The sequence below is a fragment of the Alligator sinensis genome, unplaced genomic scaffold (genome assembly GCF_000455745.1).
Source record: "Alligator sinensis unplaced genomic scaffold, ASM45574v1 scaffold991_1, whole genome shotgun sequence".
NCBI lineage: Eukaryota > Metazoa > Chordata > Crocodylia > Alligatoridae > Alligator > Alligator sinensis.
In genome coordinates this window covers 495550-518867 of record NW_005842335.1, presented here as the reverse complement: position 1 = coordinate 518867, position 23318 = coordinate 495550, and the positions used below count along the sequence as shown (strand labels likewise).

At 46.0% G+C, this 23318-nt stretch overlaps 1 protein-coding gene across 1 annotated transcript in view; it reads right to left on the bottom strand.

Annotated features, from left to right (window-relative positions):
- Nucleotides 1–22976, bottom strand: part of XRCC5 (X-ray repair cross complementing 5) — a gene marked incomplete at its 5' end in the record, with an annotated part of 68640 nt that extends 45664 nt beyond the window's left edge. Inside the window, 9 exons of the mRNA XM_025210129.1 lie at nt 3445–3557; nt 6871–7009; nt 8475–8589; nt 13583–13774; nt 14670–14792; nt 17690–17738; nt 18954–19137; nt 19783–19896; nt 22761–22976. Coding sequence (XP_025065914.1) covers nt 3445–3557; nt 6871–7009; nt 8475–8589; nt 13583–13774; nt 14670–14792; nt 17690–17738; nt 18954–19137; nt 19783–19896; nt 22761–22976 — 1245 coding nt within the window. The remainder of the gene's footprint in view (nt 1–3444; nt 3558–6870; nt 7010–8474; nt 8590–13582; nt 13775–14669; nt 14793–17689; nt 17739–18953; nt 19138–19782; nt 19897–22760) is intronic.
- Between the last annotated feature and the right edge of the window lie 342 nt (nt 22977–23318).

Here is a 23318-nt window from a genome sequence, read left to right as displayed (position 1 = left end):
GGGGGGGGGGCACATGCCCCCAGTGCCTCCCTGGGGGTGCACGCAGTGGCAAGGAGCTCCCCTCCCTACCATCCCTGTGCCCCCCCGGATGAGCCGCCCATGCCTCCAGCCCATGCCCCACCCTACCCCAGCAAGGCAGTGCCTGCCGCTGTCCCTGCCCCAGCACCATTTCCTCTCTCACCGTGGGAGCCTCAATCTGCACCCCCAGACCTTTCCCCCCCCGAAAGACTTACCCACCAGACGCTGCTCTCCAAGCTACCGGGCTACATATCGACAATCAGATCGGTATTGGCCGATGCGGTATCGGCCATCGGCATCAGCCAAAAAACTCTTTATCAGTGCACTCCTAATAAATATCTGGATACGTGTGTCATGACATTCCTTTATTTGCCTGATAATGCACCCTCAGTGTCTTCCCAATTTAGATTTCTTCATCAACATGGTATTGCTTATTAATAAAAAAAATCAAAATTTTATATAATGTATGGCCTTATGATCTTCTTTCCTGAGGGATGCAAGTAACTGAAAAAGCAGCTCCAGTACACTGAGAAAAATAACATGAGATAGTTTTATTCCCTCTTTAATTATGTATTTGGAGCTGCTCCAGTTTCTCTGGTTAATAATAAATTATCTTTTCTCAAATGTTTTCTTTTTACAAACAATATAAAGATACATTTGAATAATGTTAGGAGGATAACTCTGAGCAGCAAATGTCAGGAAAAGCGCAAAATGTTGCATTTCCCAGTCTTTGCTTCTTGACATTTTATCTCTACAATAAAGCTGTGTTATTCTACTAAGCTCAGTACAATAAGCAACAGACTTATTTTACCCTGGGTATGTTGGTTTGACCAGTGCGCATGTTATCGTCATAAAACACGAGCTCCTGTGGCAGAAAAGTTGCTTTCTCTCCCTGTAAAGCACATAGAAGGAGTGGCCAAAAATACCACCATGGTGTTGTGCCCATAACTATGCAAAAACAATTTTTTCTTAATTCTTTAAGGGATGTTGGTGTATGTTAAAAGCCTTCCCGCTTTGAGTGTGCATACCTTGCTTGAGCATCTATTATACTATCTAGGCAACGGTGAAAAACTGTGCCTTAGCACAAAGGTTGATCACAAAGAGAATGATGACTCTCCTAACCTATTTTCCTCTCATGGTTTCTTTTTATGAAGGTCAGACTTTTAGTGGAAATAAGAGATCTGCTCACAGAGTAGGAAAATGCATGCGTGGCGAGCTGTCTTACACTGGGTACTGAAGACGTAAGTCAGATACAGGCTAATTTCACGTGGAAGTCAGTTCAAAAAGTCTGAAAAACTCCCCTTACACTGCTGCACAGAGACCCTGGACTCGGACACCCGTTGTACCCTTTGCTAAACCCAGCCCTTGTTCAGGGAACAGGTCCCAGCCCATTAAGGGACTAAAAATGAGGGCCAAAATCCTGAACTGCGTATCAGTTCTGAGCTCAATGTGTGTACTTGGTGAAGCACTCGTTGGTCTGTCACATCTCAAATCGATCACTGCGATTTACCAGCTGGGTGCCCTCATGATCAGACCACGTTACAGTAATCCAATCAAGGAGCGATTAAGGCACAGGCTACTTTAGTAGGCCCTCAGCAGACAGGAAACGGCAAAATCTACTGGTTAATATAGCTGTTTTGCTCCACTGCTGTCACACGTCTAGCAGCATCCAGAGGCAGAGCACCACCTGCACAACGCAGGGACAAATGCCCTCAGCCAAGGGATGGCTACAACCTCTGTCAGCTCCTCCATGCATTTCCCTCTGCCCAGCAGCAACACTTCTGGCTTTCCTGATGATAGTGATAGATAATCCTGCTACTTTTTGTTCAGGTCCCTATTTTCTCCAGGCACTGGCACATCTGGGAAGCTCAATGAGGTGGGGAGGAAGAGTTGGCTGCCTTCAGCATGCCAGGGACACCGTAGATTAGTACCGCGATTTCCCCTAAGGGTCTCAACGATGGATTGTGAAGAAGAGGAGTGAACTAACTGGGGCCTGCAGGCCTGAAGGGGATGAGCAGATGCCCACAGCCACCCTCCGCTGCATCCTGGAAAAAGACAAGCACGCTAACTTAAAATCTCCAGGCGAACTGAACAGCTCGCTCATGTCTGCATATTTTTTTCCTCATATAGTTCACTTTCAAAAAGGGCCACGAGACATCTCTTCACCCAGGCCTTCCCCAACAATCACATCCTGGTATTCTGGCCAAGGTGTAGATAGGAAAAAACCAACCGGTGTTTGGTTTCTCTTGGTGACATACTAGATCTCTCGTCTTAAGCCTCAAAGAGCTTCTAAATACCATGGTAACGGGTGCCAAAAAGGCCACTTCCCATAGAACAACAATGGTTACAGCAGATAGAGACAGCAGATTTTTATGAATGTATGTACCGCCTTTAACAAGAGAGCTGCCATTTGCCCTCCACTTCCTACTCTGGATCCTAATTCTGAGAACTGATCATTATGTTTAAATGCTGATATTTTACCCAGGACGAGAGGAAAACTAGCTCACAAAATAAAACCGTATGGGCTTTGCAATTAAGACAATTAGTTTCCTGGAGGTTTTAAATACTGACAGGTTTTTCTTGTATTAGCAGTGGAGGGTGAAATGAGTTCAGATCTGCACGTGTCTGGAGGGCATTGTGCGGGAAGCTTTGCAGGGACTGGGGAAGATGGACTCTACCTTCTCCCCCCTAGTGAAGGATGGGGAAGCAGGGAAGCCGCTACTTCAGCCGCTGGGTTAAAATCAGGAGTCTAACATCTGTGCAACCCCTGGGGGCATCCCCAGGAGTGCGCGTGTGTGTTTCCCCAGCACAAATATGTGCCACTGCTAGCTGTCCTCAGGGAATGCCCCTGCACGCACGCTCTGGTATGTGGCAAACTGCCCCAGGTGGGGTAGGGAAGGCTGGGGCCAGTACCTGGGGTCCTGGGGGCTTCCCAGGGCTGCGGCAGCAGTGATCCAGGCTGCTACATGTGCCGCCCCACTTTTTTTCTCTGCACTTTTTTTAGATACCAGGATTTCGCAGTATCTAATTTTGCCTCCACACTGCAAATATGCAGCACAGAGAACCTATTCACGCGTGCCCTCCACATTTTGCAGCACCTGAAAAGCCTCTGAGGTGCCACAAAGTGCATATTCCTGCTCGTGGGGACGTGGTCCCTGAACAAAAATGATATGCAACAAATGGGTCCCTACAACCATGGGCCTGGTAGCCATGCCCACAAACTTTGCCCTTTAAAATGACGTATGCAGTGCCCAGCTCTACGGGACACAGCAAACAAAGTAAATCTGCATACCTATACCTCACTGCAGCTGCCCTCCAAAGGGCACCCATTCACCGGTGGCACCTTTGTCCCTTAGTGAATTTGACTTGAAGTCAATACTTGACAGGTATCCAGAAACAAAAAGGGGAAGATACTTAATACCGCACCAGAGACGATCTGCTGAATCCCAAAACAGAAAAACACTTTGCTTCAGTTTTGTATTTCATTTGCTCTTCATCCACTTTAGAGAAAGGAACTATATCACTCCCATAGCGGAACCCTGGAGAACAAGAGAAGAGCATCTGGTAAGCATATGGGCCTACATTTCTTACATTGCAATTAGCTCTCTGCATATTTTAACAATGCATGCACGCCCCACAGCTATACTCTGTACACCGCAGTCGGAAATTTACATCAAATTACTTTTTCCTGTTAACAAAAAAATCACACACCCCATAGACACATTTTGCAGATCATAAACAGCAGTTACGCTCCTTGTGCACTGCTTTGCATAATGTAGTTACCTTTGCAGATACCAGGATAGCAAAAAAAGGAAAGAGAACACCCTGCCCAGCGAGTTATACTCAAAAAACAGGACTCAGGGAGCAGGCTGCAAGCGCGCCTTGCAAACAGAGTAGCAAGCAAGCAACACAAATCAAGAGGAGATTAATCACAAGAAGGAATCCACAAGAGATCCAGGAAACAAACTGCCATAAAGATACATGCCACATGAAAAACCCAAGTTCTTCTACACAGAGACCAATCCATTGATGCAGGACAGTGGTGCTCGACCCATACAGCCCTGTGGGATGGATGAGTAGCGCAGGTGCAACGAGTGGTCTGCAGCCAGACCCAGGTGCAATCCAGCACGACCCCACAGGCTGGACCTGGCCATGATGTGACCCTGAACACCGATCCTGCATGCTGCATCCAGCCATGGAGCGAGCACGCACTGGCAGGATTTGGCACATGGAAACACGGGGCTCCTCAAGGGCCTGGAAATGGGGTGGCAGGGGAGTGGTGGCAGCATTAAGTGCTGGGGCTCTGGGATAAATTATTAACACTGCTCTCGCTCCCCCACTGTCAAATTTCTGGACCCAGGGGGAGACCCCTGTGCAAGATGACAGAGCTTTGCAGGCGGCTGCAGGTTGAGCACCACTGATCTAGTGAAGATTTCTGTATATGCCTCCTTTGCTCTCTATTAGTAGGAGTATTTGCATGAGATCAGAAAGTTTGTTTCCCAGGTGTATCACCTGCTCTCAATGCTTATTCTGCGCCTGACGCTACAATGTTCTGCCTAGAACATCACAGTCGGGGCGGTGTAGCTGACTTTGCTGCCAGAAACTGGAGATGATGTCTTCAAGCGGGGTGTACAAACAGGAGCAGAGGAATGAGGCAGAATGAAAGACTTCTTTGCAGACAAGTTCTCCAAACAGAATAATCCTCAAAAATGTCTGAGAGCAATCAGCAGCTCTTTCACGGGATCTGAATGCCAGGGCATCCAATGAAGATCTCTGGTCCCACTGGCTCACTTTGATGATCTGTTCAGGTCCCTTCCGACCCTACCAACTATGAAACTATGATATCAAAATCAAATATAAATTGCAAATATTTAATACTACTTGTGCCTGGAGGAAGTACCCGATGGGCATTCACAGACTCGGGTGATCAGGACTTTGGCAAAGGGAGAACAGAAGTACTTCAGGAAGAAGGCAGGCATCTCTGTGCTGAGGAGAGAGGGATGAGAGTTTCATCCCATTACATTATGGTTCGTTGCTGCGAACGCTGTCGATTCCTAGCCTCTTTCTTAGAAGCATATTGAGGTGAACCACGGGATAGCAGCTTGCTAGGTGCAACCCCACTGTTACATGGGAGATTAGATGAGACCAGTGGCTATTTCACCCTGCAGAGCCACGAGATCCTTTTAAGGGTGCCTGAGGCGTGCAACACAATATTAACACCCACACGTGAGTCACAAGATAAATTCAGAGATTTCAAATGGACTCCTCCATGTCAAAACCATTCTGCCCTGTTGGGCCTTTCTGAGTTCTCTGCAACAGAAGAATGGCTCCATCCATTTTTTGTAGTAAAAAAAAAAAAAAAGAGAGAGAAAAGTTTTTGAAATGGGGTGCCACTGAATTCAGAAAAATTATGGAGAAGTGCCTTAAGTCTGAAAAGGTTGAGGATCACTGGACTAGAGAATCAGTGCAATCTGTTCTGTCTTTAAAATGATGAACCAACCCCCCCAAATACACCACTTAAGTAGGAAGTGAGTCTGAATCCACGTAAAACACCATCTAAATAAAAGCACTATCAAAGGCAAATTTATCTCCTCTCTACGAAATATATGTGGACAGATCCGTAATATTGAAGGCCCAATCATGCTCTCACTGAAGTCACAAAAATTACACGTTCATCTGAGACACATATAGGCACATAAAAGGAACCAGAAAACTTCTCCAAATTTTCTGGATTTAGGGTGATGAATTAGTACAAATTCAATTTAACTGATGAATTCAAAGAGAACCCTACCTAGCATATCTACTCGATAAGAAAAAACATTTTTAAAAGTTATGAAAGCTACAGAAAGGAACACTGAATTAATATTACTTATTAACTTTCTCCTAACAACATTACTTTTGCTTACAAAGACAAAAATCAATGCACACATGAACCTACTGTCTGAACAGTCTTACCTGCTATCGATTGCCAAGGTTGAAAAAGATTCAAGTGATATTTTGCTCTTTTTTTCAGTCTAGTTTCTGCATTTGACAGTACTTTCTATATATTCATTTATATTGTGTCCCTTGTATAGTTAATCAATTTACACATTTGTCTGAGTCTTTCAAACCCAAACAAGGGGAATAAAACATTTTAAGGAAACAGCAAAATGTGACTGTACAACCCAAAACTTTGACAGAGAAACTCAGAGGCCTGAAACAATTTCAATTCAATTGTTTTAAAAAACGGACAGTATTTTAAATTCCTTTATTAATATAAGGAATTATCACTATTGAAGGAGAAACCGAATGTTGCAAAATAAGAATCTATTCACTTTGAACATTTTGCTATCTACCACTTTAAAGAAAATCTCCTTCGAGTCTAAATCTTAAAGCTAATTCCAAGCGCTCTCGTGGTAGGAAGCACACGCGACAGGTTGTCTCCTGGACGCCAACCCTTCCTTTCACGGTCACAGTGACTGCCTCCTCTCCCATTGCTAATGCACATTATCATTAGCATTTGATAGACTTTAGCTGTATTTTGATCTGGTTTCACAGATGGAAACAAAACGGAGAGGCAGCCTGAGCACCACGCATAAGCAAGGTCGGCACACACCACAGACTGGGCTGCCTTCTAGTTCTCACCCAGCATCATTATTTCTGCTAGTGTCACGAACGGGCGTTTTCCACACCTGCGTGGCATAGTCGTGCACAAGAGTTTACAGCCTGGGGCCAAAGTTAGACTCCTGCATCCTAAATTAATATTTAGCCACCTAAGGATGAGATTTTCAAAAGCATGGAGATGTCTTTGGAACTGAGTGCTAACATTTTGGCTTAAACACCTTCAGAAAATAAATACAGAAGCAGTCCTACCTTGAATAATGTCTTCTTTCTGAATTTCTGTTTCATCATCATCATTCAAACAGTAAACCGTTTCTTTTTTAATATCATCTTTTTTCAGGGTCTTGGCATCCACAACTGTCCAGGATTTTTTCACCTTTTCCTCTGTGATCTTTGTGCCCATTTTAAAAAGAAGAAAGAACATTTCAATCCATTTGGGACTGAGCCCTGACCTCAACATGAGAACCAAATCCTAGGACCTTTTCCCTGAACCAAGCACTGGGTGACTCTTACCAGTAAAATAATCCTGAACACCTGAAACAACCAACTGTGCTGTGGCCAAATGTATGTGGGAATTTCTACTGCTTCAGCTGCTCTTGAAGGTGGTGGGACAAACAATGAACCTGAAGTCATCCGTTCATCCGCAAATTAAACTTTATTTAAGTACTCCCATTTTGCCCTGGCACTCAGGCAATAGGATGCCCGCAAGTTAAAAGAAGGATGTGTTTCAAGCCGAGGCAGCCTACCTTCCCAGGCGCTGGTACCCCACCTGCTATATTAATTGAGAGCAGCAGAAAATGGCCCATTCTATTGTGTGTCTCTGAAAAGGCAGAAACAAGATGCAAATGATCTGACGAGACCCATAAAGGATAGGAGTAAATGCTTTGTACTAAGCAAGTTTTGCTGGCTAACCAGACAACCCCCATAACTCCCTGCCTTGTAAATAATAGATAGGCAATGATATATCTCAGCGATGGCACGGAGGACAGAGTGGGAGTTGGCCGTGTTAGTCTAAAGCAGGGGTGGGCAAAATGAGGCCTGCCAGGCCATTCTATCCGGCCTGTGGGGCCCCTAAAAAATTTAGAAAATTCATACAAATCTGACCCTGGCTGCCTGTCATGCGGCCCTCGATGGCTTGCCAAAACTCAGTAAAAGGCCCCCTGCCCTAAATAACTGCCTGCCCCGGTCTAAAGTCAGAGAGAAGGTAGGGCAGACTGGGACCAGACAGCAATGGGTCTCAAGTTTGTTAGACTCAAGACCCCCCAAAACAATAAAAGAAAAACACGGCCAAGTTTCACCAAATGAAAAAAGGGGGAAAATACTCAAATAGTCTTTGAAGTTACAATAACCATACATGTGACTGGCAACAACAGGTAAAACAGGCATATTCAGAAGCATGCTTTCAAGTCGATGATACTATTATTACTTCCTCCCGCCTCTCAAAAACATACTTCCTCCCCCACAATACCAAGGATTTAGGAAAACATTCAGCTTCATTAATTTCTGAGCATTTTGCTGACAGCCAACTGGAAAGGTCCATGTGAGCGCGGCGTGCTAAATCGGGCTCATAAACTTTAATACAATTAAGCGTCATATTGTGGGTAGGAATTACTTTCTTTTTTTGTACGTCGTTAACTTTAGCGCTTTAACATATGTGTATAATATGGTGAAGTTATAGTTGCTGTGGGAACCGTAACTTTACATTTACTGACTTTTCCACATGCAAAATATGCCCCATAGTGTTTTCTTAATGTAGCTTTATCTATTGAATTTCCTCAGCTTGCGTTAAAAAATGTAGGTGCATCTGACTGTATTACTGCCACGGGACGCTTAAATATGTGATTTGAGTAACTTACTGATTTGTAGGCCACAATCCTTATGGACAGATTAGAACCTATAGTGAGCTGGCAGGGCCAAGCCATAGGTCTTCTTTCAATTTTCTTAAACATTGAAAGACGCTCCAGGCTGTCTCTAAATTAAAGAATCAAGAAAACAGAGATGAACTCTTTGATGAACTGCAGTAAAACATTGCCGAAGATGGAGTCTCTCCAGGGAGGTGATGAAGCCCAACTGTTTTGGTCTCAGTTTCTCAGCGTGCTAGAAAAAAAATGATATACAATAATCCAGCTACTAACCTCAATAGAAAAGGTGCAGAGAATGGAGGCGATGTGACCTAATAGGTCTTTTCCATTTCAAATTTCTATGATCCTAGGACATTAGGCTTAAAGACGGAGCTTGTGGGGAGCGAGAAATTACACGGCCACTTGTGAAGCATTTTGCAATGAGCTACATTTATCCAATTAAGTCACTTAGCTAGCTGAACAGCCCGAACGCGAAAAGGCACCTCTCGGCGGTGAGATGCTTTTCTGGACTGGAGGTGGAAAAATAGATTCCTGCTTCAATTAGCATTATTTTGTTTGTTTGGTAATTAACACTCTTCACATTTTTAATTAGGTACTAATGAACACCCATTATTTTCGTAAAGCAGTTAGGATAAAAGCAGCTACTCTGAATACATCCAACGCAAACAGCACATCAGATTTTTTCAGAAAGCAAAAGATAACTTGAAAAGAATATATATTAAAATGAAAAAAAACTATGAATCTATCGTAAAATATATATACACAAGTACCCAACATTTAAAAAAAACCCTTAGAAATGTAAAGCTGAAAACACTCAACTGAGGGAATGTTTATGATCATCTAGCCTGTATGCGATCAGAAAGGATGTTTGTACAGCCGGGTCTCTCATGTGCATTAGCTTCTTGCTGTAAAATCCTGGTAGAGATTAAATGCTAGCAGTGTAATGAGGCAGAGTCAAATAGGGATGAAGGTTATGGTGTCTACCTCATGCAGCTATACCACGGGAAAAACTATCTAGACCTTGTCTCCACCGGGACGCTGCAGCGGATAAATAACAAACACCATTTCTCTCTTTGGAGGGGGGGAAACTCCATACACTTTCTGGCTGTGAAGACACAGACACGTTATTGCACAAGAAAAGGAGAGACAGAAATAGCATTTAATGCAAAGTTGCAGGTGTCTTTAAGAACGTGACTATATAATTATTTCACCGTAAACCCTCAAGGGGCAGAGTTAAAGTTCTGCATCTAATGCTGGCTTTCATATTTCTTGACTTCTCAGTGCTTAAGGTGGAATTCATTCTACCTTCATTTCGCATTACCGGAGTTCTTTAGCTTTAATTTCCTACATCTTTTCGAAGAAAAATAACCTACCTGCCCAACAGGACCCTGTCAATGAAGGCCAAGTTCATTAGCATACCTTGTGCTTATAAATTTAGCAACACTGGTAAGCTAATAATTATCTGAATGCTATAATATGCATATGCCCATAACTGTACATGTGTATACTAAAATATACTGCCTTATTTATATGCAAGCTTAAGCGCCTCTTATCCTAAAGCCAGATTTTCAACCTCCGCACTGTGTCTATTTGGCTTTTTTCCCCATTTAATTTAATATTGATCCCTAAAACAAAATTATAAAATGTTATTTGCTCACTAGCTGGGGTGACTAATCGAGTTTCATGGAGAATTAGAATATTTTTATCAGCAGCACAGTAAAAGGAGGAAAGTATGCTTTGTATCTGGGTCGGCACATTTTCACAACAGATTTGCAAGCCTGCCTTCTTAAAGCTGGAAAATAATTTAAACCAATCTAAAGCCTCATGTGTGGCTCTTAAACATCTTACACTGCATTACAGCTTTAATTTGTTAGCCAAATCTGCATTGAACCAAAGATTTCAGATCTACCCTCTGACTACAGCAAACAGGGCTGCACTGTATTGGAACTATACACTGTACTGGAACCACAGGCCAGTCAGCCTTACCTCAGCCCTGGGGAAGCTTTTTGAGAGAGTTATCCTGGCATATGTCCACGAGGGGCAGCAGGGGAGGTTACGCTTAGGGGCAACCAACACGGGTTCATCAGAGGCAGGTCCTGTCAAACCAACCTGGTGGCCTTCTACGACCAGGTCACAACATCCTTGGACACGGGTAGCAGTGGACGTAGTCTTTCTGGACTTCAGGAGGGCCTTCGACACTGTCTCTCACCCCATCCTCATTAAAAAACTAGGGGACCGTGGCATCAACACCTACACAGTCAGATGGGTCGCTAACTGGCTGGAGGGCCGCACCCGGAGAGTGGTGGTGGACGGGTCCTATTCAACCTGGAGGGATGTGGGCAGTGGGGTCCCCCAGGGCTCAGTCCTCGGTCCCGCGCTGTTCAACATCTTCATCAGCGACTTGGACGAGGAGGTGAAAAGCACCCTGTTCAAATTCACAGATGACACTAAGATGTGGGGAGAAATGGGCACGCTAGAAGAGAGGAATAGGCTGCAATTGGACCTAGACAGGTTCCAGGGGTGGGCGGATGAGAACAGGATGGGTTTCAACACTGACAAGTGCAAGGTGCCGCGCCTGGGGAGGAGAACCAGCAGCAGACCTACAGGCTGGGGAACTCCCTTCTCGTCAGCGCAGAGGCAGAAAAGGGTCTTGGAGTCATTATTGATGCCACAATGAACATAGGCTGACAGTGTGGGGACACGGGCAGGAAGGCCAACCGCACTTTGTCATGCATCCACAGATGCATCTCGAGCAGGTCCCAGGAGGTGATCCTCCCCCTCTACGCGGCACTGGTCAGACCGCAGCTGGAGTACTGCGTCCAGTTCTGGGCACCGCACTTCAGGAGGGATGTGGACAGCATGGAGAGGGTCCAGAGGAGGGCCACCCACGTGATCAGGGGGCAGCAGGGCAGGCCCTACAAGGAGAGGCGACAGGACCTGAACCTGTTCAGCCTCCACAAGAGAAGGCTGGGGGGGATCTAGTGGCCGTCTACAAACTAGTCAGGGGGGACCAGCAGGCATTGGGGGAGTCCCTGTCCCCCCAAGCACTACCAGGAGTGACAAGAAATACCGGTCACAAGCTGGCAGAGGGTAGATTCAGACTAGACATCAGGAGGCGCGACTTCACAGTCAGGGCAGCTAGGACCTGGAACCAACTTCCAAGAGAAGTGGTGCTGGCTCCTACCCTGGGGTCTTTAAGAGGAGGTTAGATGAACACCTCGCTGGGGTCGTTTGACCCTAGTACTTTTTCTTGCCATGGCAGGGGGGCAGACTTGATGATCTGCTCAGGTCCCGTCCGACCCTACAACTATGAAACTATGAAACTATGTATTTACAGCCAACGATAGGGAGAGAATATATAAAGAAAGGTTCAATACATGCAGGCAGCTTCATGCATTTGAACTGTCTTAAAGCAGGATGTCAAACATATGGCCCATGGGCCGGACCAGGTCCATAGAGCCGTGTGGTCTGGCCCGTGGGTCACCGGACTGGCCCCATGCACTGCAAGCAGCACAGGGGTCGCTCCGGGGGACGGCATGCCGCCCACGTCCCAGATGGCCGGTGCCGCATGCAGCGCCGGATCCAGTCCACGTGCCCTAGGAAGCATGCACCCCATGATGACCTCAGGGTCCGCATGCACAGTGAGCCCAGGGGCCAGTGCATGCTGCCCTTGGCGTGCAGGGCTGGACTGTAGGCAGCATTGGGGGCAGTCCATGGCACATGCTGCATGTGGCAGCCCACTGGACCTGCTCTAGATGCTGGCTCTGGGGGTGGTCGACTGGGACATGCCAGAGCCAGTGCACAGGACCAGTCCGGCAGGACACCGCATGGAGCTCGCACCTATTCTGAACCAGCTCCCTGTGCCGCCTGCAGTACGAGGTCCAGCCCGTGTGCTGCGGGCAGCGTACGCCATGTCGACCCGGGGGCTGACATATGCTGCATGTGATGCGTGGGCTGGACCCAGGGCTGCAGGCACTACGTGGTAGGGACAGTCCTGGTCCGGCCTGCAGAGCTGGACACCCCTGTGTTAAAAGAAAACCATGCTCAGAAAGATCCTGTTTTCCATTTGGCCTTGTGGAGCAGTGACTGAGCCTCTACCCCACCACCGCGGCCAAATACTATCAAACGATGGGCTGAGCAGGCTGAGAGGAAAACTGCCCCACCAAAGAAAGAGATGAATAATAGCACATAAAGCTCAAGCTACCAACTCCATCACTGCTACCACGCACACTGTAACTAAAACGGGACATTTGGCATTCCAGTTATGATGCACTAAGCTCATTGAAAATGTCTTTCTTAAGATTTTACACTCCATAATTACAGTAATGAAACTACAGGCTGCATGAGAGAGTGATCCATATGTTATTAAGATTAGGACTTTTTATAAGGTACAGTTTCCTTGGGAGTGAATACTACAGGCAGTTTGCTCCAGGTTTAAAGCACCTGTGGGAAAAGCGCCTCAGATATATCATTAGCAGTAACGTTTCAAAGACATGCATACATTTTTATTGCTTCACTGTGGAGACACCAAATGCAGAGCAATCTTTCAATCCTTGCATTAGGAATACTACTAAGACAGGCTATTGTTAAAAACAATGGCACAGTAGTTCGCTGTTAAAACATGGGCTTCAAGAAGCAAAATCAGTCACAATCTGTCCGTGGGAGCTTGATCGCTAGCTGATCTGCAACCAATGTGAGAACAGAGAGCCAGGACTACCATTACCTGCAAATGTTTTGTATGCACTGCACATATATTCTCAGTCTTTTAAATATCACATATCCACTATGATTTTGAAGTCTCATTTACAGAAATGCCTCTCTAAAACATGGTGCAGAACAAAAGGTGAAGGGAAAATGGTGATATTTATAAAGGAAAATTTATTTCCTATTGAAGCTTATAATTCTGTTGCTTGTTCTTTGCACTAAAGCCGCTGGAGAGCTGGCTGAAAAAGCTGCTTGAACAGGGCTGAATGTGCAACAAGTTACACAAATGTTGGGGGGGGTTGCAAACTGGAAAATACTGCTGCATCCATTTAAACCAGCTTTAGGATGCAATTAGAAACGTACCTCCCAGGCCCTGCAAAGGGACTATTCCAGATTACCTGAAAGTGTAAATTTCCTCCAGGCCTCCTTCTTCCTCCAAAGCAAACATCAATGTCCGCACCACACGGATACCTGCTTTCTGCTGCTCAGTTAATCCTTTCCTTGGAAAAGAGCTTCTGCGCGTATCAGAACATGGGCTGTCACCCATAGCCCCACTTTCATCCTCATCCGTCACCACTGGAAATGGCAAGCTATGAATACAATTAGAAGCTGTAAATTTGTTTTGCTCATTAACTCAAAAAAACCCAACCAGCTGCATGATTAAAAAAAAAAAAAAAGATGGAAATTGCATCTGGAATGATTCCTGCCATCTAGCTTCTGTCTAATGCTATTTCAAATGTCACTTTGAAGCCCCAACAAAAGCGACCCTCCCAGACTCCTGCTCACGATGCTGCTATTACTCATTCCTGCAGTAACTGTTGTTCTGAGTAAGATTTTAATCGCCTGCAATATCTGGTGAATTTATGAATAAAGTTAACATTTCTCTTGCGTGGTATGAGTCTGCGTTAGAGTTTAAAGAGGGCCTCCAGACAAAATGATTTTTGTCTACCTCAAACTGTGCCGTTAGGTTAATTAAGTATTAAATGGCCATAGAAGAAAAAGGCCTGTTAGGTCATCTCCCTGTATATGCTCTGCTGTTTTGTCTAGCCCAGTTACAAATGACTTGAGCAATGACTTTTCAACACCGCTCCACACCTGAAAAGATCACAGCCTTCTCAAATGCTTCTGGGTATTCCAGCTAAATTTTTCATGGCTTATTTTCACCCCGGTACTCCTTGTGAAAATTCACATGTGCAAAGCTACCTCCTTGTCCTCCTCCAAACCCTCCCTTTCCACAAAGCATATCAAAAACCCACACCAAGGATTAGGCCGCTGGTGTGTAGAGACTGCTGCTCGTCATGCTAGCCAATATGATCTTGTCGTTCCCTTGTGCTCCGTGGCCGTACCCAGCGGTTGCCTTTTGTTAGGTACATACGCACCGCACTTGCGGGAGCTGTGAGTAGCAAACAGCAGCACGTGCCAAAGAAGCATGTCATGTAAGAGGGCAGTAATGCAAAGACAATGCGGGGCGACTTCCATACTCACAAGAACTGTAGCGAGATTCCCGTTTTCTTCAAGTTGGCAATGATAATCTCAAGAAGATCCTCGCTGAAGGGACTGCTGAGGTCTGTAAACACCTCAATGTGCTGTTTGTCGTATTTCTTGCCTCTGAGAAAACACAAACAAAAGATTTCCAGAGATAAAATATCCTGTTGGATCATCTTCTGAGCCCTTATTTGCAAAGCTGTAAAAGGTATCCCTAATAAACTTTAGAGCGGAGCCAATGCTTGGTAACCAAAATCCCCACCGCAAACAAGATTTGCTGCCCTTAAGTATAAGAATATATCCAATCAATACGGCTTCCTCTTTACTATTGTTTTTGTTGCTGTGCCCTTTTCCTGACATTTTCCCCCAAATGAACTGAGGTGCTGATCCTGAGCTGACTTAGCTATATTGGAGTAAATGCACGGATGTCAGTTCACACCAGCGAAGATCTGGTACTTAGTGTTTAGGAAAGGTCCTGGCTGCTTCCACTTCAGGAACAAACTGATGTTGGACTGTATCTAGGCGGGTATTGGGGGGACTTTCCATTCCTGTTAAAATAATCTGGCTGAATAAGGTGGCCTTTTCATTGTGTAAGCAGAGCTACACATGCTGCTTTCATAGTAAGGCTCAGGATTTCTTATGTAGTTTTAGGAATAAGGTAGACAAGCTCTTGTATGGGATGGTTTAGATAAGAATGATCCTGCCTTAGGTGAAGGGAGGTGGACTACATGTGAGCTCCTGAGGTCCCTTTCAGCCTGACTTTTCTATGGTTCCTGAAAGCAAAGATTAGCTAGGATGCTCCAATTAAATGCACAAATTTCATCCCTGGGGGCTGGCTGCAAGGAGCTCTCCCAGGAACGTGCTGCAATCAAGCCCCAGCATACAGCCCAGAAGGGCACTCTGTAAAGTCAGCACCTGAAAACATTACCACTTCCACCCAAACTGTAAGAACAGCAATTGCACAAGAACAAACCCAAAATATGCAAACTAAGACAAATTACCTTTTTTAAAATTTATTTAAACCCTTTCCAAAACAACAAACACTAAAGTATAGATCCCCCCTCATACTACAGGAGTGGTTCTCAGCCTTTTTAGACTCAATGCACCCCTCGTTAGATTTAAGGCACCCCTACAAATATGCCAGCACTCAGCTTTCACTCCTTTTTTCACTATAGTAAAATAAATCAGCATTTTTTTCAGCTGCAAAGATCTCAGAAAGGCCACAACAGGTCAGACTGTTTTTACCACTGGACTGCTTTCTTGATATGCCTCTGGGTTTACCTTGTGAATCACATTTACACATCTAAGAGCTCTAATATGGTGTGGAAACCCATGGCCCCCTTGGAAAAGCGTTAAGGCACCCCAGGATGTACCGGCACCCGGCTGAGAATCACTGTACTAGAGCATTTGCGCACAGGCTTATACTGGCATAACGCTATAGGTTTAATGCAGGGGTGAGTAAAATAAGGCCCATGGGCCAGATCTGGCCAATGGAGACATTTTACCCAGCTCGCGGTGGGTCCCTTAGCCATGCCTGGCCCAGGCACGGAGCAATCCAGGCCATGGTGTGTGCTTGGGTGTGCAATGGCGCTGGAGAGGCGCAGCTGCCGGACTCACCTTCCTGGCAGTGGCTCCTTCTGGCTGCCGCCAAACCCAGCCCTGCTGCCCAGGCACCCTGGCCTGTCTGCCCTGCACCCACAGCCGGGGGTGAGACCCACGCAGGCAGGACACCTGGCTGGGCAGCTAGGATGGGGCTGCAGGCTGGCCGGAAGTGGTGCTCGAGGACAGGACAGGCAGCTGGGGCTGGGGAGACCCAAGGATCTTGGGGAGGTCTGGGGCAGAGCCAGCACACGTCCTTGCCCCCAGAACCGGGGCTCTGCCAGGCGGACGTGACCAGAGTACCCGGCCCACGCAGCATCTGGCCAGTCTCCTGGGACCCCAAAACTCCCTATGTGGCCCACGGGCCCAAATAATCGCCCACCTCTGGTTCAAACAAACTTGAGTTGCCAAGAAGTACGGGTGGTGGGGCTTTACCGAGTGTCGCACGTTTTGCGGAAACCGCTCACGCGTATGCTCCTACCCCACAGTATGTGAAAGCAGACCTGCAGTGGCTTACCCCTCTTACTGAGGGCTAAACCGCGTGTGATAGCTTTCACTTACCACAGGGTACTAGCACGCACATGGGCAATTAACTCAGAGCAGCTGACGTGCTGGAAAGCCCTTTACCTCAGGGTAACTTGTCTGTTTGCCCAGGCCCTTCCTAGTTTATACTGATACAATTTTCCACGCAGACAGGCTCTTCTGTTCATAGGAACACAGACCTAGAAAGGATCTCTTCGGTCATTAAGTCCAGGCCTTTTCTGCTACTGACACCCCCATAAACGGCTCAAACTTCATCTAAAAACCAACGAGGGCTTTCTTTGTTTTTTTGCCTCCGCTTCTCTGCCTGTAACCTCAGTGCTCTGCTGAGCAGAAATCGTCTTTCACTTTCCAGCTTAAATCCATTCATGACCAATATATACCCATTTGGTTTAGTGCCAACATTGCCCTTTAGCTCAAGTAGTTTTTATCCTTGCAAGGTGTTTACTCCTATGTTTGCACAGGCACAATCACATCCCTCTCTCAGGCTTTGCTCTGCTAGGCTGCACGGAGCAAGCTCTTCTGGTTCTCCCCCCCACATCATCTTAGCTAACCTTTCTTCCACTTCTTCAAATATGTATTAATTTATTATGAACCCTGGTGACCAGCGCTGCACACAGTTTTCCAGATGAAGTTTTATCTGTGCCTAGCACAATCCCTCTGTTCACTACAATTCCTCAGCTGATACACTCGGGTTTTCTTTAATTGTTTGAGAGGCAGGGACTCACCTGTAAGTTCTTTCGGAAACTTATCATCATGGGTTTTTTAAAAAGCAGCATTTTCTCTATTCACAGAGTGTTGCTGTTTTAAAGAGAAGTCAGGTCAGCTTTCAAGATCCCACCAGACCTCTTCTACAAATGGTCCTAGGCTACCGTACTTACACTGTTTCCTTCTGCAGCAAGTCCATGCACACCACAAGCGCGTCCAGGACTAAGTGCGTTAAAGAAAAAAACATGCTTAGAATAAGACTGTTATAAATGCTCATGTCTTTTCCATGATATAGCTCTTAATTTTAGCAACTCAAACACAGTTTATGCTGACAAGTTATTTTTAACCACACGTATTTTAATTTTCCAATGTCCTCCCCGTGGAGAGGCTCCTGTTAATACCAGCATCTGCCTTACCACCTTAAGTGAAAAGACTGTTTCAAGGACCCAATTATGTGATTGTCAATAAAAAATTCAAACAGGGGTAGGATCAGGCCCAATAAAGCATATTTATAGCCAATACCATATTAGTGTAACCTCTTTATGTTTGACATCCAGGAACAGAAACTGCATGTAGCTTCAACGAATGACATTCTTCATGCAGGTTCCCCCTGAAAATGTGTCTCTGACATCCTCTTCACAATTTCTTTCGCAAAGAAATTTTCGCTGAGGACTTATTCTGATCCCTACGTCCCCAAGAAATGGAGAATATGCCCAACTTGGGGCAACACACAATTGACTGGCTACAGGCTCCTCCGACTGTTCTGTTAACCTGACTTTATTTCAAAAAGAAATCTCTCTTTTGGGTGAGGAGAAACTGAAAGAGCTTTTAAATGAAATACTAAAAGAACAGTTGTGGGCATCCGGCTTTAAAAACTCCTCATTTATGTCACCAACAGCAGCTCTGCTGATTCAACCGAACAGGAACTTTTCACAAAAGAAGCATCTCTCACAGAGAAATCAAGAAGGGTCTATTCGATACGTCCTCACAGATGCTTCTGTGTTTGATTTCTAGCTCTTCTGGCCGTGGGGAAGTTTTTTAAAAGTTTTAACGTGATAAAAAAACTGTATATTAGATTTTGTAACATCTCTTTAAAAAGACAGTGTATTTGATACCGAAGGTATCTCTCTTCTGTAAGAGGGAAAAAGAAAACATACAGAAATGTGGTCAACACTTCATTAACTCTAAACTTTCTATTAGCAACAATTCACTGGGACCAACACACTGCTGCTACGAAAACTCATTGCTCCATAAAGTAATCTAAAATGCGGTTCATGGGGGAATCTGGCCCCTGTGCAAACTTTCAACTTGTAAATCAGGAGAACTGGACAAGCTTAATGTCTTGAACAGCAAGGCTAGGCCAGTTGCACAACATGCGCCCCCAGTCCCCCATGCAATTTTATCTGGTTAGAAATTGTCTGCAGCCAGAAAGGATACAGTCAGCTTGTTGAGAGCCCGGTTGAATCTCTTTTTCTATGTCCTCCAGCAAATCAAAATCCGGGAGCATCAGGTGTCTCTGCACAGTGATGTTCTGATACTGATCCCCACTGGCAAGGTTATTCTCGGTACCATCTGTACCAAACAAAACCAGAGAGACTTCGTCTTTGCTCTCGGCGAACACCTGGAGATGGAGGAGGTCCAAAAAAGATATAAAAATATACATAGCTTTGTAGATACATATAGTTAATAGACAGCAAGCTATACAAATTTTGCAGCTGAGCATCAGTTAGAGCAGGCTCATTTTGCAGTGATACCATATATACAACTCTTCCAGCTATAATCACATATGTGGCTCTCTAATTTAGATTTAAAATCAGCCAGCAGGCTGCAATGGGACCACTAGCTGATATCTGGGGTAAAATGAGTAAAATGGGATGCTGCAGTTCCCAGTGTGATCCCATAAGATACTAAATCTTCGCATTACTTCAGTACTGTAAGCTGAGAGAGCAATTCTTTGCAGAAACACCTCTTCCAGCCTAAAAAGGAAGTGTCCCATGTCATCCAAGGGTGGGTGTCCCATGTCAAAAAAAGGTCACTTGTCTTAGTTCGCATATTTTGAGTTTGTTCTTGTGTAATTGCTGCCAAGGGAAAGGCTAGTACTCACATGCAACAGTAAAGGAGAATACTTGTAATTATTTTCCGTTTACTTAATAACCAAGGAATAAAGAAGTGTGTCTGGTAGGCCTCACCCTCACTGTTCCCTTCACAGATTCACACTCAGGTGCCACGTCTAAGCGTACCACACGTAAAATGAAATCACAAGTACCTGGCGCTGAACGAATTTCATCACAACCTTCTTGGCTTGTTCAAACGGAGACTCCTCTCCAGGGGCAGAATTGCTCATTGAAAAGCCTACGTCCAGACATAGCGCTATGGCTGCCTGGAAGAAAAACAGCAAGCTGTATTAGTATACATTGGGGCTAATCTAGGTGAAATCATTTAAAAAGTGTATTCATTCCTTGAGCAACCTAAAACTTGCATTTTAACCCTCCATGTTATTATTCCCCATAATTCCCTGTATTACCCGTTAATCTGACTTCTAATATGAAATGCATATATACAGGACAGGGTGTAGGTTGTAGCCGTGTTGGTCCAAGGACACAGGCAGACAAGGCTCTTTGGGTAAATCTGACCTCTTTTATTAAACCAACTCAAATAGTTGGAAAAATTCTTCTTTGCCAGCTTTCGGGTATAAATACCCTTTGTCAGGCTGAGGAAGCACCTGCAGCTGGTGTGTGGTCTTCCTGGATGGAAGCAGGAATATATCCAGGACAGTCTCTCCTGGCCTTCCTATAGTGGCTGAGACTGTGCTCCATCTAGATCAGTCTCCTATCTCAGAGACTGGCCAGTGCAGATGTTCAGGGGAAGGTGCAACCAGTCAATAACAGAATAATCTGCTCTCAGGGGAAGTTTTTTCCTATCCCTGTCCGTTAGCAGGTGGCTTTTGCAGTGAAGCATTTAACTTATCACCCCTTCTGATTGTAAAAACCCTGGTTAAAAGCACCTAAATAGCTCAGAAGACCTAAGCCCCATTTTCAAAAGTGCTCGAGTCACTTAAGGGACCAAATCCCAGTGACCTTAGCAATGCATGACAAGCAATGCTTTGGACCAAGATATTCTTCCTAATGCCAGGGGCCTGATCTACACTACAGTGATTTGAGTGGGTGCACACTCAAAGGCCCTATGTGAGAGCAGCACCTGCAGTTGCTCCACCTCTCCCAATTGAAGTCAAGTTTCTGCTGCTGCTCCGTCGCCAGCTGCAGGCATGTGAAGACACTGCTGTGCCTTCAGCTGACTGCCGACATCCATTCGAGCTTCCCCCTGCCAGCACAGCTGCTACCGGGGGGCCACGGAGCGGAGCCGGGGTGTGCGGCCTGCTACCAGACGCTCCAGCCTCAGGTGCAGCATAGTATAGACAGAGCATAGGTCTCTTTCCTAAGTGGAGATACGGCTGATTTAGTCTATGCCTCAGCAATGCATATGAACAGATCAAATGATCTCTTCTGTTTTCTACCACGATGCTCTATTAATGCTGAATTTCACCGTGCGACGTGTTCCCCATTCTACTTTTGTTAAGTTCCTCGTAGCCTCCATTTTCCTTGATGAGCCTAAATAATTGTGTTATCTGCCTGAATGAAGTCGGACGAGGAGTTCAGCAAAGGACAAATCATCCACTTGTTATGCCCCGAAATAGAAACTGAATGAGGACCACTTCTCATTTGCTGCCACAGGCTGAAGCACGGGATTTCAAGCGCTCAACACCTCATCCGGTAGGCAGGAAATTCTTAATGTTGCCGAAACAAATCTGGCTGTGCCGGGCTATCGGTCAAGAGAACTTTTTCTAGTGTAAGCCAGTTTGTTTTCCAATGTGAGATGCATCGAAGTGACCACACAGTGGAGCTGCATGAACGACATGGGTGTGCAAGCAGTGGACAGGGATTCAAGGCTTGGGTTGTATTCTCTGCCTTGTTAAAGGAAAAAGTCGCTTTACCTACTTCAGTTTGCATATCAGTCTCTTCTAAGGATGTGGTCAAAACTAACTTATGCTTTAGAACCGGCGGGCTGGACGCACGGCACCCAGTCCGTCCGCGGGCTGGACAAGCGTGGAGGGGGCTGGGGAAGCCTGGCCCTGATCCAGCCATGCAGCGGGTGGGCGCACAGCCCAGCCCCAACCCAGCCAGGTGGAGGCAAGGAGGCATGGCTTGGCCTCAGCCTGGCCATGCGGGGTGGAAAGGGCCCCAACCCAGCTGTATTGGGCTTGCAAATTTGGCAGTGAGCAGGAGTGGCAGTATTAATTGCCACCAAATTTCCAACCCATGGGAATCCTTCCAGGCCAGATGCCATGGCTCCACAGGCTGGATTTCGCCCGCAGGCCGAGCTGAATACCCCTGCTTTAAAGATCCTCGATTCACAGGACAAAGAACTGCTTCACTGATCTTGCTACTGCAACACTATTTTAGGTTGCACTGAACTGTGGTAGCCAACAGGAGCGGAGAAAATAATTAAAGACTATAAATTTAAAGAGCCGCATAAGATTAAATTTATAGAGACGGCATCGATGGCAAAGAAGTACCGCACTTGACCTTCTAGGCCACATCCAGAGGAGCACAGCCGTGCGGTACGTGGGGCTGCAGACACGCCTGCGGTGCCACATACTGCACGTTCAGTTGTTCTCCCAAGTAGGCGCAAAAATAAGTTGAGTGCAAAATATGTAGGTAAATGATTTTGTTTCGGTTTCTTTGTCAATCTCCTGGTCAATAACTAGATCTATTTTTCCCGTGGTAAAGTAACTTCTGAGGCATTATGACTGCTAATGGAAATCAATCCCCCTTTTCAACGTTTCTAGGCAGAAAGACGGTGCATCAAATCCAACACTGTCAAACTCTCTTGTGATCACCAAGTTCAACTTTTTTATCTTCATCTTCCGAGACACTGGAGCATACGGAGAAAACGTGGCTTTTTCTATCTACTTTTTATGAAAAGGGACACAGGTAAAATCACACTTCTGTCTGAACATTTTGTCCCTGCTAGTACTACAAGTAACAGTTAAATTCACTGGAAATAAGGAATATCAAGTTTGGCCCACATGCCACACATGGCACGACGCATGCAGTGCATGGGCTGGATACGGCATGTGCCCTGCACAACCCTGCGGCACGCATGCTGCATGCAGCAGCAGATCTGGCATGTGCTGCATGTGGTGCACAGGCCAGATCCAGCGCACGCTGCATGCAGTGTACAGACCTGCACTTCACGCACGCGGGGCCAGCTCTCGCACGTGTTGCACGTGGGTCCAGTTTGGCATTCGCGGTGTGTGGTGCCCCTGCGTGCGGTCTGGCACGTGGACTGGCCTTGCGCTGCTCCTCCAGTCCGTGGATCGGCTCCGTGCTTCCCCTTGAGCCCGCAGGATGAGTCCGACACCCCTATTGCAAATGAGGGAGTCAAGAGGACCGGGCCTGCTTACTCGTGCGTTGGTTCGTGTCTCGAGTGCGTCTGAAAGCGCCCGTCGTTTCATGTGAGGACACTACTCTCAAGCACCGTTCTGCGGGGCCGCCTCCCCCACGCGTTTTACTCCTGGGCCCTTGTGATGTAGAGAGTGCTTATCAGAAGCAGCAGCAATAAAGCAAACGTAAAATGGTACCCGCAGAGAAAAGCCACCAAGTGCGGCCCTAACTGCTCTGGACAGGCCAGAAAGGCACACCGCATCCCCGTCTCAGCGCTGCCCACAGGCCCCCACCCTTCTCTTTTGTCTCGCTTTTCCAAGGGAAGGTCTTCAGAAAGTCTAGCTATTCTAGCTCAAGG